Raw genomic sequence first — 15,296 nt, 5'->3', positions numbered from 1 at the left:
TAATTCAGTGTCAATGGAAGACAGACGAAAATCTAGTCCTTTGTGGAGCTATTTCAGTCCAGATGATGAAAACCAGTACATAGCAGTGTGAGAAATTTAAATCTTGTATATCGTTCAAATTGGTGACAACATGTTTAAAACAGCTGCGCCGTTCCCGCGTCCAGGTAAGGATGCACAAGATCCAGACTAGCTCTAATTGTAAATGGTACTTGCTGTTCAAAGTTATGGGCTATGAGTTCCGCTAGAGAAAGTGCGCCGTTTAATTCGTGGTAAAACCTAACTTACGTCGAAGGACGTCTCCTACACGCTATTAGTTAGATTCCACATACATCACCAGAGATATCACAAATAAAAGAAATTAAATACAGTCTTACAACTAATAACTATCCTAGTAAGACATTAAAAGAATTATGAGGTTTCAATATACATCATTTATTGACCACTTAGTTCAAAGAATGAGGAAATGTTTCTCCAATCCTTCATTAAATCATCTAGCATTGAGTAATGTACCTCGTCGTATTCATAGAATTCCTTTTATCTAGTCAAAATTGCTTGAAAATGAAGTTATCTCAATCTCTATCGATCTTTAATTTGAAGTACAGTAGTCTAGTACTGTGAAATTGAAATGAAAGAAAAGTTAAGTTCGTGAAATTAATAACAAGTATTAAAGTCCTAGGCCATGATTATATCAGTACATTAAATTATTGGACACACAAAATCATTTGATAATTACGTAAAATATTAAATAGTATTTGGAAAAATCAGCTAAAAATTGGAGTATTAAATGATTATAAAAAAAATGCTAAATGATAAGGAAAACATTAGATGCATCTAACAAAGTAAGAATGAAAAGAAAATTACATCAATTACTATGTACATCATTTCAGATCGAGGTCGTCTCTGAGAATGTAGAACGCAGTTTAAAATATTTGGTAAATATTTCTTTAAGAGTTGGAATCACTTCCTCTTGAACGAAATTGCTCCATAAATTAACTCAAAAGTTCTGTCAGCTATTATTTAACTCAGTAGCCTGGGCTGCACTTAACGTTTTGTGTCCATACACAACTGAAAATAACATGGAAAATCGTTCTCATCTTTCTTACAACATCAGATAGTTAATGTACCGGGCGGTACACCTCCACGCCGCTAATTTAAAATGTGCGCCAGTTGAAACTCCTCTGCTGGAGGAAGTCTGAACTTTATTGACGGTATTAATAAGGAATGAGAAAATCCGGGAAGAAATTGGAGTGGAAAAAATGAATGATAGATTAGAGAAGAGCCGACTAAGATGGTTTGGGCACATAAAGCGAATGAGCGACGAAAGAATGCCAAAAAAGGTGATGGAAATGCAAATCCAAGGAAGGAGAGGCCGTGGACGACCTCGATTGAGATGGAAGGATACCATCCAACGTAGCATTATAGAAAGAAACCTGGACTGGGACACAGTGTTGGAGGAGGAGTGGTGGAAAGACCGAAGAAAGTGGAGAGGAACCATATCTGCCCCTACCCGGCTACAGCTGGATAAAGGGAAATGATGATGATGATTAATTTTCAAGTTTCTCAGAAGATGTCACTACCTGGAAATTTTAGAGTTTTTGAACTGTGTCATTTTCGACATATTTTTGTTTTGCTTGTAGAAAGAATGTGAACTTTCTCTTCTAGAGGACACTACTGAAGATCAACAATAGTGCACCCTAGTGCGGAGTGAAAGAACTATTTTGTTTGGAGAAATTTTTATTTCAAAAGTTTGTTTCTTGTTAAATTTCTTTCTGTTATTGGTTAAGTTGGCTGTATACCCCTCTCTTTCCCCTTGTTTTGTATTTAGCCAATCCCAAATTTCTTTTATTAATTTCTGACCAATCAGAGGTATCTTCCCCCAACTTGAATATGTTGCTGTATCCTACCCAATAAAGAGTTTGTGGGAGGGTGTTTTCATTCCCCTAACGCCTCGAACCTTCCGCGAGAGGATATAAACTGCTGATTTTAGGGTCTCCGGGCCACTTCTGTTCCATCTTTCAGTGTGTAAAGTACATAGCAGGGGGCGGGAAGCGCCTCTTTCTTCGGCAGCGGTCAACAACAAGGTAATGGCCAATTAATAACTTCTTTCTTTGCTAGCTCAGCAGTTTAACTCTCGGGGCGGGTCCGAAGTTTTTCCATTATGTAACCTTCCTTAAAAATGTAAAGAAACTGGTATCTATTCTCTCTTTTAAACTACGTATTGGGATAGAGAGTGCTTAACCCTCTAGAGTTCCCACTCATACTGTTTTGAGGTGAACTTATTTTCTCAACCTATTCTTCCTTAACATTATGTAAATTTGTTTCTTTTCTAAAGTCACCTCCGTAGAATGGGATTAGCCCTTGCATCAGCGGCCTAGAGCCAAATTAGGTTTTGAAACAAACTCATTAGGAGTGCAGATCACCTCCTCTCAAATTGTTTCTTTAGAGGTCATTGTAATTACCCTTTTTCATTTAACTGACCTCAGTAGGTTGGGTATATTACCCCTGTGTCTATGTCCTGAGAGGACAACTTGAAGGTGGAGTTTGGTATGGCCTTTGAGAGGCTTAAAGTTGAGAGCGAGTGGCTCCTTTTCGAAAATTTAGTGTTGTATGCCTCGTGGAGGCTTTTCGGTGTAATTTGGAGCAAGTGCTCCTGAGCATGAATGGGGTTTTCTGCCCCTCTGTTAATACTTATTTTGAAGTAAGGTTGGGCTGATTGCCCAAGCATTGTTAAGTCAGGGCTCGAGGCCCAAATTCTGTAAATATTGTAACTACCCTTGTGACTTGCTACCTTGTACCTGCAATGCTTGTTATTTATTCATTTTAAAAAGAAAATATAACCTTGTTAAATTTTACATTAACTTTGATTCCGTAGTTTGAGACCCGTTCACGCCCGCACCTTCTTTCACCTCTACCTACCACTAAAATTCGGTAACAAGTGGTAGCAGAGCGTGGTTGAATGGGTCTCAATTTAGCCCCTTTTGACGGCTAAACATTGTTTTGTTCCGAACTCTAACAATTTTCTCAGTTGCTGGAATTGTTTGATTTTTTTTTTAAATTGTTCTGTCATCATGCCCGGCCCTCGCGATGTTCTCCATCTTAACTATTTGCGCAAGGAGGAGTTAATCTACGAATTAACTATTAGGAATGTGCAATCTGGAGGCACGGTTGCAGTAGACACAAATAAGCTTAGAGAGTCCCTTGATTTGCCCATTTCCATCCCCACCTTGGGAGAGAAAGAAGTTGACGACTCTCTTTCCACGATCGTCGAGAATATTACTGGGCTAGCTTCTGTAGTTAGTTTTTTTGATGAAAATGATCCTTCTCCTAATCAAATTAAGCGTGTGCAAGCCAGGCTATATCACTTTTCAAATGAGTTAACGATCTGTTGTCTCTGAAGTTGAATGACATTCAGAAGAAGGAAGCTAGTACGCTGCTTGAAAATATTTCTGAATTATCTAGCAAGGTCACTCAATTGTTAACTGGGGAGGTTCCTCCCAAAAGCGATCTACCCACCACAGTGAATGCAGGTAGTGAGGAAGCGCCTCCTAAGGGAGAAGTAAATAGGAAAACAATTGCTGCTCAAACCACCTCTGCCCCATTGGACGAGTCTGAACGCCGTAACTCACTAAATAATGTACGTTCTGAATTAACTTCCTTGCCATTGAAACCTTTACCTACTATGTCACCCGGGTTTAGTAGCTTGCCTCATCCATTGGCAATGTTGCTCAGAGGTATCTCTAAGTTTTCCGTTAATACCACCAGTGACGTAATTTCATTTTTAAGATTTCTAGTTGAATTTCAGGATCATGCCCTTGTGTTTTCTCTTTCTCCATGTCAAATTTTGCAAATCATCTATCCTTATGCAATTGGTATTCTCTCTGACAAAATAGTAAGAGCCATAGCTGAACAGTCATCTATTGAAGATTTTCATGCACACTTGCTTGCAAATTTTATTCCCGCCCGCGCGAGGTCATCTCTGATTCAGAAGTACTATTACCGGGTACAACGCTTGGATGAAAACTTGGCTGATTTCATACAAGACATTAAGTTTTATACTAGGGTGTTTGCCCTTCATTTTCCTGAAGATCAGATTGTACAGGCTATTGTAGAGGGAATTTCACCTCCCTATAGGTCATATTTGTGTTTCGCGGCGTGCCCGCAAACTTTTTCTGAACTTGAAGCATTGGCCGTCTCAGCGGAAGGAGTGAGATACGCCGATTCCTTGCGTGTCGCGAAAGAACCCCCACCTTCTTTTAGTAATACTCGGCCTCCACCTCGCTGATCAGTCACACCTCGTAAATGTTATGCTTGCGGGTCGCCTGACCATCTTCGCAATAAGTGTCCACTGATCAAGTCGAGTGGGACAAGGAATGGGGCTGGTTCATCACAAGGCTGTTTTAAATGTGGGGCTTTCTCACATATCGCCAAGAATTGCCCAAACTCAAATAGCACCCCCTCCTGCTCAACTTCTGGTGCAAATTCCACCAATGCCAATAATAAAATGTGACTAGCGGCTTCGGCTGAGTCGACTAATTTTGCTTCCCAAGGCTCAGCCCCTGACAAAAAGGTCGTGAATTCAGGGAACATCCGTCTTCAAATTCATCTTTTGAATGCCCTAAAGAATGTCTTAGGATTGCGGCGGATATCCCCGCACCTGTTCCTTTTCTTAAAATTGAGTTAAATAACGAGCCTATAACCGCTCTATTAGATTCAGGCAGTGTTTGTTCAATTATTTCGGACCAATGGTATTCAAAATTTAAGTCTGTTTGTAAATTACCTGACTATGATTCATCTCCTGTTCAATATGTTTCGGCTAATTCATCCCCATTAGAAATTCTAGGTTCTGTAAATGCCAAAATTCATATTTTTAAATTTACATGGAAAATCAAACTGTTTGTGGCTAAGCACTTGTCTTGCCCCATCATACTGGGAGCGGACTTCATTTCTCACACTGGTCTTGTGCTCGATCTCCAGAGTAAGTCGTGCACATTCAAGTTTGCATCCAATTGTAAAATTCCCTTGTTAAAGTGTAATTCTGTATCATGTTCATCTATTTCGCCTACCCAGGATGAGATGTTGTTAGACCTTAGACATCTACCTGAGGAGCAGGCTGATAGTATTCGGAAATTATGTCAGTCATTTCCAGAGGTGTTCTCTGATACTCTTGGTGTTACCGACCTTATTGAATACAAAACTGAGGTCACGGATTCGATTCCTGTCCGTTTTCCACCATATAGGCTATCTCCACCTAAAATGAAGGCATTGAAAGAAATCATCGATCAAATGTTGAAGGATGGTATTATTAGGCCCTCTAAGTCGGCGTACTCTTCGCCTATTTTTCTAGTCCCGAAACCCCAAGGGGGCTTCAGGCCTGTCATTGATTATAGGGCTCTCAATCGGAAGGTGGTGTTGCAATCTGTGCCCCTTCCTGACCTTCATTCTTGTTTTTCATGGTTTCGTAAGGCCAAGTTCTTTACTATCTTGGACTTGAATCAGGCCTATAATCAAATTCCCCTTGCCGAAGAATCTAAACACCTTACAGCGTTTGCCACGGACTGGAATTTATACGAATACAACCGCGTGCCTTTCGGGCTCCCCACGGGAGCAGCTGTACTCACTAGGCTACTAGATAGGGTCTTCTCCGACATCAAATTTGAGTACTTGTACCACTACTTGGATGATGTCGTCGTATTTTCAGAGACTTTTGAAGAACATCTAGATCATCTGCGAGAAGTTCTCGATCGCCTTCGTAAGGCTGGGTTAACTGTCAAGTTGTCCAAGGTTGCCTTTGCTAAGCCCTCTATGTCATTCCTAGGGCATATTGTGTCACCTGATGGTGTAGCAGTCGATCATTCTAGAACACAGGCCATCCGTGATTTTAAACCTCCCAAGGACATTAAAGGTATCGCCAGGTTCATTGGTATGGTGAATTTCTTCAGGAAGTTTATTCCTAACTTCGCTAATAGAGCGGCGCCCTTAAACCTTCTTCGTAGGAAAGGCATCAAATTCGAGTGGGGACCTTCTCAACAAGCCGCTTTTGAAGATCTTAAATTAGCTCTCTGTAATGCCCCTGTACTTGCTATGCCTGATTTCTCGAAGAAATTCATCGTCCAAACCGACGCGTCGTCGTCAGCAGTAGCGGCAGTCCTTCTTCAAGAGACTGAACTAGCGAGGCGACCCATCGCCTATGCATCTAGGACTCTATCGGCTCAAGAAGCCAAGTATTCCATCTATGAGCTCAAAGGTTTGGCAGTCTTATTTGCCTTAGAGAAGTTCCGTCTCTATCTGGAACACGTCAAATTCGACCTGGAGACAGATAATCAAGCCTTAAGCTGGGTCTTAGGTAGGCCGCGTCGTACTGGTCGTATAGCCCGTTGGGCCATCCGTATTTCTGCCTTCCAATTCGATGTCAGGCATATCAGAGGTACCGAAAATGTTGTTGCTGATGGACTCAGCCGTATGTTTTCTAATGACGTCGAGACCCATGAACCGGTCGGCAGTTCATCACCTTCCGAGTCCATACTATCTGATGTTAATGCCATCTTAACAGATGCTCCCATGCTCTTTAGGGATGTCGAGAAATACCAACGTGAAGATCCGACGCTGGCTCCGATAATGGAAACCCTTTCTTCTGGGGAACATGTCGTCCCTTATGTTCTGAGGAATGGTGTTCTATGTTTCCCTTCGAGGCATGATAAGATGATGAAAGTTGTCGTTCCAGCTGTTCTTGTACCTATGATCTTCAAGTATTATCACGAGACCCCATTAGGAGGGCATCTTGGTATCTTTAAAACTCGTGAGAAGATTCGTGAAATGTTCATCTGGAAAGGTATGGACGGTGAAATCCGTGAACTAGTGAAGGCTTGCAAACCCTGTTTGCTTAGTAAACCAACCATGTCCACCAAGGTAGGCCATTTGTCTTCTCATCAAGCGTCGCGCCCCATGGAACGCCTGTATATTGATTATGTAGGACCCTTCCCCCAGTCTAAGGGAAATGCTAACAAGTTTATCTTTGTATGCGTAGATGGCTTTACTAGATTTTCCTGGTTATTTCCGACTAAGCTGGCTACCGCTCAGTCTACCATTACTTGCTTAAATTCTATTTTTGCCTCTTTTGGTCCGTGCCAATATATTGTGTCTGATAATGCTAAGGCGTTCACATCTAATCTTTTTCGTAAATTCTGTTTCGACTTGTCCATCTCTCATGTAACTACTTCTGCTTATTACCCTCAACCATCTCTGGCTGAACGGGTTAACCGTAATCTCAGGTCCGCGCTTATTGCCTATCATCATGAAGTTCATTCCAGGTGGGATACGTCCCTGCATTGGTTAGCTTTTGCTTTGAATTCGGCGGTTCATGAATCACATAAATTTACTCCAGCCTCTTTGATGTTCAAGTTTGTTCCCAACACGCCGCTCTCTAACCTCTGGTCTCTGAGTGACATTCTACCCGAGACAATAGATCCGAACAACATTAAAGATCTTTGGAAGAAGACTAAAGCCAATCTTAAAGTGTCTCATGAAAAGGTTAGGGAAAGGTATGATCGTGGACGGAGACCCACCCCTTTGAAGGTAGGTGACCAAGTTATGGTCAAGAACTTTGTTCCCGCGGGCAAGCTTGCCCCCAGATTTCATGGGCCTTGTATCATTCTCGATTTTCTTACGCCGGTTACGTTGTTATTAAGTAATCCAGCCACCGAGAGGATATTTAGGGTTCACCTGTCACAGGTGAAACCAGTGTAAATTTTGTGTCAACTTGCTTCATATAATTTGAAAGGAATATGAAGGTTATATTTTTTTTTGAGTTTCACTTTTAAGGCTTTCTGCCCCTCTGTTAATACTTATTTTGAAGTAAGGTTGGGCTGATTGCCCAAGCATTGTTAAGTCAGGGCTCGAAGCCCAAATTCTGTAAATATTGTAACTACCCTTGTGACTTGCTACCTTGTACCTGCAATGCTTGTTATTTCTTCATTTTAAAAAGAAAATATAACCTTGTTAAATTTTACATTAACTTTGATTCCGTAGTTTGAGACCCGTTCACGCCCGCACCTTCTTTCACCTCTACCTACCACTAAAATTCGGTAACAGTTAACATAAGGTTTCATGGTATACAAGCCTCTTGTTTCTTGGTGTTTTATCTCAGTATAAGCAAAGCTATCTCCGCTTTAAGTCGAAATTTATCTTAAAATAGCATAATCATATGACATGTGGCAAATTCTAAGAAACTATTATCTTATTTCAAGGTTATCAATTAATTCAAGTGCGTATTTTAGCTAAAGTTGCAATAATGAACGTATCTTGCTATATTTCTACCAAAACATACCACAAGTAGAAAATCTATCTTGTTAGAAGACTCTATCTTCAACTAATATTCCTCATATGTGTAACTAAGTCACCAGTGATATGTCAGAGTGTCTAAATAAAATCTGAAATTAGCTTATCGTGTGAGAAAGTTCTCTATAATCATTAGAAATATTTCAGTGAAGGCTAAATTATTGTCATCGCTCACATCATAGCTCGTTTGATGACCCTTAATATTTATAATAACACTGCTCTAATAGTGCTGAGATCGTATTCTAAGCTATCCCGAATACACTTTGGGTTAAAGTCATTGATTGAAAGTAGCATGATGTCAATATCTACCTCAGAATGCATAAATTGGAAACAACATCATCTCAAATAAGACTACTATGACCAACTTCGCGAAGAATAATAAATATCACCATCCGATATCATTACTCTTATTCATCAACCATCATTCCATACTTTACGTAAAAAAAAAAAAAAAAAACACATTTCATTACACAATAAACACATTATTTCATTAATCTCGACGTATACGTATCACAATCTCCTCATATTACAAAATTATTCCTACTGTCATAGTGTCAAAAATGTATCATTAATCTGAGATGTACTATTTCATATCTTGACCGTGAACATTTCCTATATACGATCCATTATCATATTAGCCTGGTAAAATTACCACACATATGTAATTAACTCCTATTTCACACTCTCTGCACTTCACTGACAACGAGCGAAATACGAATTACCTTCTCTCACATCGCATTGACAACATTACGAACGGTTATCACTGGCTGACTACGCCTACATGTGGACTTGGCATCAAAGGTAGAAGAATACCTACATCCTGTAACCTTACTTTGATAACCACTTACGCACATATTCACACTGTCATAAATTATGACAATACATAGCCACAAAAAGAAAAATTCTTACTTACAATTACGACTTATAGAGGACTTAACTTTGCTTAAGGAGTCCTGCTGCCGTCTCGCATCTGGTCGTTGGATATGCCGACATCGCTCCATGGTTCTCTCTTAAGCATCTGGGTACATATTTGTTCCTCTTAGCTGATTCCTGGTCATCCTGGACTGTCAACATCGCATCGCGCTGCCATCATCCGAGTAGTATCACCTTTTCCTTTTACAGCATCATGGTGGAGGCTTGTGCATTTGGAACAGAATAATAAAACATTTTATTCAATGTCGTCATCTTCTGGTTGATATCTGTTTCAATATGCCTACAATATCTACGTATTGCTCTGGGACAATTTATTTCAGTAAGGTTGTCTCAAATAAACTGGGATAGGTAGTATCTATTTCTCTTGACTAGAATGCAAAAATGGATTTCTCTATGTTTTCCTTGTTTTAAATGTTCTGGTCAGCTGGATAACCTCTCAGCTGTTTGAAATAAGCAGTATCGGCCAAATATAGGTCGTCTAAGGACTGTTGTGACGTATCAATGTAGTAATCTTGATATCTATTTTCACACGTAGTTTAATTTCGTGCAGCAATTTCATTTTTGCAGCTAGCGTTGTTGCGTGTTGCCGCGAATTAAAATTCCTATCAATCTTCACTGTTTACTCCCGATAAGATGAATTCTCTTCCCGTAGTCGACTGCGACTTGCTTCCTGTAGGTCAGTTGAAAGAAAGAAGTCAGAAAAAAATCTTCATTTTAATAATAGCTTCAAATAATCTGCATTCGTCATTCTTTTTCCACCGCCTTCTATGTACGGTTCCTTCGGTAAATGCCTGATGAAAAGATTATCATTCCAGCTCGTATTGACGCTTGATGTTTTAACATTGACGTTTTAGCAACTTGATCTCCATTTTTGTTCCGATCAGTCCATATAAGAACTGTGAAATGGCACACAGCATGTGCTTCGTCGTACGTGGAAGACCCCGTAATAGCTAGGCAGGCAGATCCGTTAAAATGGTGGTTGGGAAGAAAACTTCAGTATCCCAACCTTTTCTATTTAGCTGTCCAGAAGTTGTGTGTTGTAGCAATGTGAATGTGAATGAAAATTTATTTGAGGGTTATTTTGTAGTATTTTGCAAGTAAATTTTGACCAACAGATGAAACAGGCTGTCAGCGAATAAAGTGAAAGAAATACTGTTCTTGAATGTGAATGGAAAACTTATTTGAGGATTATTTTGTAGTATTTTGCATGTAAATATTAATATAAATTATGGTATATCTATGAGTAGTTCCTATTTGTCAATACATGAAGCATAAATTTTTTTTATACGAGTCCAATGAATAAGTGTTTTGGCACGGTGACGCGTTTGGCACTGGCACTGTGCACACCAGTGTCAGGAGAGGCACTGGAATTTACATTACTAGTGGTAAATTGTATGGCCTCCCAAAAATCCATAAAGAAGGCATAGCTCTGCGACCTAATGTGAGCACTATAGGATCTCTGACGCATAATATCACCCATTACCTAGGCGGACTACTTCAGCCACATACAGGACGCACTGAAACATACATGAAGGACTCCCAACATTTCATCTAGCTCCTTAAGGCCCAATCAATCAAAAGTACGGACTTATTAGTAAGTTTTGACATCACGTTACTTTCCACCAAGGTACCGCTAATAGAAGTATTTCTGCTATTAGACCAGAAACTTCCAGAAGACCTGTCAACACTAGTTAAAGAATGCCTTAACGCCACTTATTTCTACTTTAACGGAGAGTTCTACAAACAGACAGAAGGGGCTGCAGAAGGATCACCGCTCTCTCCAATAATAGCAAACATGTATATGGAACACTTCGAACATTTACCCTGAAACAGTAATGTTTTCTCTGTTATGTGGATGACACGTTCGTGATCTGGCCTCATGGGAGCGCTAACCTGCATCTAATGCTCGACCATCTCAACTCTATTCACGTAAATATTCAGTTCACCATGGAAATCGAGGTAAAGGGAAAACTACCATTCCTGGATGTCCTAGTAAAACGCAACACCAATAGAAGTCTGATCCACGCAGTATACAGGAAACCCACACACACAGACAGGTACCTGCATGCCTCTTCTCATCACCACCAATCACGAAAGCAGGCTGTTCTAACATCACTAATTAACATGGCCATAGCAATATCGGACACAGAACACCTTGAAGAAGAGAAAGAACACCTCATGAGAACACTCAGAAGAAATGGCTACTTGCTCAATAACATCAAACGAATCTTTAGAAAATCAGAAGAAAACAAAGGAAAAGAACAGACCCGCCTGAAAACAGCGATACTTCTGTACACTAGAAACACTACAGACAGGATTGGCAAGAGGCTATGACATAAAAACCATCTATAAACCACACCGGAAGCTAGCCTGTTATCTACCACCAGTAAAAGACACAATAGAACTACAGGCTCCTGGAGTATACCACATTGAATGTAGTTGCTGAACGTGTTATGTTGGTGAAACAAAACGCCTGATCTCTACCCACCTAAAATAATACATCCGTCACACCAAGAACCAAAACACAGATGTTTCAGCTGTAGCCAAGCATTCCTACGGAACAAAACACAGAATATCATTTGACAAGACCAAGATCCTAGCAGCTATCCCTTGGAATCTGGTAAGGAAAATCCGTGAGGCTGTCGAAATCAAGAAACACACGACCAATATGAATTTAGAAGAAGGATATAAAATCAGCAATTCCTGGATGACTATCATACATAGATAAAGAGATACAGACCTCAACATAAACACGCAAGATGAACGTTTAATTACAAAACAGCACAGGTTTACGTCAGCCAGAAAGGGTAGGATGTATAAGGCCAAGGTCAAGAACCACTCTCATAGTGTGATTGCCTGGGAGACTGATTACCTCGGATCGAGTAGGGGTATTTCAGTCGCCTTGACAAAGAATGCTGCAATGTATTCGAAACGTCTGCAAACTGTACAGAATGTAAAGAAAACAACAACACGTTTCAACCCGGAGAAAGAACTAAATGATCACTGAATCTGCTGTGCCTTTGATTTCTGACTGATGGCAACAAATTTCAAACATTTACTGAGAAAACAGAAGACTTGGAAACCTCCTAATCCAATCTTGGGAGTGTGTCAGATTGATCACGTAACAATTTTTAGGCCAGCAAAGAAATAAATCGTGAATGTAGCAAGGGAAGCAGAAGTCGACTCAGAAATTTATCTTGACTAAAATTAAAATTAGGTTCCTCCCAGCACACAAAAAGAGGAGTGAGAAGAGAAATGTTCCGAAGAAATAACACAGGTAAAGTGTAGTCCACTGTTGACAAGGTGGGTAAATGTGGGAAGATATATTAGTTACGAATGGGAAGTGTTTACTGGACTTCTGTGCTAGTATGGGATTAGCAGTTACGAATACATTCTTCAAGCATACAGCTATTCACCACTACACATGAGCAATCTGATAGGAATGTATGGGTGTTCCGGGGATTTTCCGATGATACAGACCACTACCTGATCTGGTGGTGGTGGTGGTGATTATTGTTTTAAGAGGAAGTACAACTAGGCAACCATCCTCTATATAACACTAATCAGAGAGAAAAATGGAAGGGGTCCGACACTTCGAAAAATGAAGGTATCGGCCAAAGGAAGACAAGGGCCGCGAAGGGCATGAAAATGAAAGACTCCCTAGCTCTCGCAAACCTAATAGCGTCGGGGTCGGAAGAGAACAAGAGTTGACCAAGGGAGGTCGGATAGGATAGATGAAAGTGAGGAGCCTGGCACAAGTAAGTGGAAGCAATGCCAGGACTCAGCTGAGGGCCCCGTGGTCGCCAACCCACACTCCAAAGTTCAGAGCCCCTGAGGCCCCTTTTAGTCGCCTCTTACGATAGGCAGGGGATACCGTGGGTGTTATTCTACTGCCCCCACCCACAGGGGGATACCTGATCTGTAGTGAAATATCTTTAGGTCTAGGGTAGAGAAAGTGAAACATGTCTGCAGACGAATAAGGGTGAACAAGCTCTAGGAAAAGGGAATTAAGACAAAAGTACATGGATATTATGATTTGTGAAAATTTCCAATCAATAGACAGTAAGCAGGTTCAGGACATAGCAAGAGAATGGGCAGCAAACAGGGATGTTGTAGTAGAAACAGCAAGGGAATGCCAAGACTGTATGCTTGTTATGGATGTTACAATTTATCAACATGCAACCACAGCCTAATAGCTCAAAATAATACAATTTTCCATTAATACAAGTTGTGAAGGCCTACATCATTACAAAAAATAATAGTTCTTACATGGTTCACAATCTTCTTGTTCAGGCTGTGGTTTCACACCATCAATACGTACTTTCCCAGGAGGAACATTTGCAGAGCGTTTCCTCAAGTTTTCCTTCAGTATCTTATATCTAGCTGCAAAATCAATACCATCCTGCAGAAAGAAAAACAATTTTATCAGTTAGAGAACATAAAGTAGAGACAGTGTTTCTTTTACAATCGACTCTTGCTAGTGAGTCATATAATCAATTACGGATAAGTAATGACAGACAGTATGTGTGAAGAAGCGCTAAGCACAGGCAGGGACCCAGTCTCACGGGATATAACGTGGAAACCATGACCGGGGTTACGGGTGAATACCTTAACAGCATCTTAGGCAGAGAAGGAGACCTTCGGAATGGCGAAGATGGTGTATGAGGCAACCCATCCTCTATGGGGAAAATTAGAAGAGGAAACCACTGCCTTGTGGAGAAGAGGGATCTTCAAAGGCTAAGGGAGTAAACCCCGAAAGAAAATCCTCAGATGCGTTAGGCTTAGCAGGTCAGCAGATGAGTAAATTTGTACTTGCTTTCAACTATAATACAAGCTTCAGATGGAAGTTTAAAAATGGAATTGAATTGAGAAGTCTCTGACTACAGTTGCACAGTATGATGGTAATCCTGATGTTCGTGCAAGTGTTAGATCAGAGAACAAAACCTGATTTGGAACAATAAATATTTTAACAATGAATGGGAAGGAAAATGAATTGACTGACCTAATGGAGAGATGAAAACTTGACATCCAGGGATTGAGTGAAGTAAAATGGAAAGGGAAAGGAATGAAGAAACTAAGAAAGAAGTACACCTTGTACTGGATGGGTAACAGTAAAGAGAAAAGAAATGGAGTGGGATTTGTAGTGAATCAGAATGTTGAGCCAATAGCTCAAGTTAAGTATGTAAATGAAAGAATTATAATAATGCACATACATATAAACAAGGAACTAGCTAGTTGCTTTACGTCGCACCGACACAGATAGGTCTTACGGCGATGATGGGACAGGGAAGGACTAGGAGTGGGAAGGAAGCGGCCGTGGCCTTAATTAAGGTACAGCCCCAGCATTTGCCTGGTGTGAAAATGGGAAACCACGGAAAACCATTTTTCATGGCTGTCGACAGTGGGGTTCGAACCTACTATCTCCTGAATGCTGGATACCGGCCACACTTAAGCGACTGCAGCTATCGAACTCGGTAAAAACAAGGAACTACTGAAGATAGTACAGGAGTATGCTCCACAGATAGGATGTAGCATGGAAGAAAGACAAGAGTTCCTCAATGAACTGGAAACACACATTGTTGAAGATGGGATCATGATAATGGGAGATCTGAATGCTCATGTGGGAACTGATAGAATGGGATATGAGAATGTTCTGGGCCCACATGGGTATGGCGATAGAAATGTAGATGGAGAGAAACTTAGCCTTTTGTATCAGAAATAACCTGATAATAAAGAACACAGAACAGGAATAGTGATAAGATCAGTTGATCTAGTTGAGATGGCCAGTATGGAACACTCATCGATTTTATAACAACAGACCGAGAATGGGGAAGATACGTCCTGAATACAAAGATAATCCCCAGTGAAAGTATGGAGGATGATCATGGATTATTAATTGTGGAATTAAAACAAGTAAAATGCCCTAAAATTGTATTGAAGAAGAAACCAAAGATTAGGATTTGGGAATTGGAGGAGGAGGATAAAAGATTGACATTCCAAGATTGTATTAAAAGGAAGTTGCCCAACAT

The 15,296-nt window shown here is 40.4% G+C and overlaps 1 protein-coding gene across 3 annotated transcripts in view; it reads right to left on the bottom strand.

Annotated features, from left to right (window-relative positions):
* LOC136875787 (leucine-rich repeat protein lrrA) overlaps window positions 1-15,296 on the bottom strand; it is a 129,157-nt gene that overhangs the window by 64,420 nt on the left and 49,441 nt on the right. For all 3 annotated transcript variants that reach the window (XM_067149383.2, XM_067149386.2, XM_067149385.2), the window contains one exon: window positions 13,537-13,669. In XM_067149383.2, the coding sequence (XP_067005484.2) occupies window positions 13,537-13,669 (133 nt within the window). The remainder of the gene's footprint in view (window positions 1-13,536; window positions 13,670-15,296) is intronic.

This window comes from Anabrus simplex, chromosome 6, assembly GCF_040414725.1.
Source record: "Anabrus simplex isolate iqAnaSimp1 chromosome 6, ASM4041472v1, whole genome shotgun sequence".
Classification (NCBI taxonomy): domain Eukaryota; kingdom Metazoa; phylum Arthropoda; class Insecta; order Orthoptera; family Tettigoniidae; genus Anabrus; species Anabrus simplex.
The sequence above is the reverse complement of the archived record's forward strand: the minus strand, read 5'-3'. Positions and strand labels throughout refer to the sequence as shown.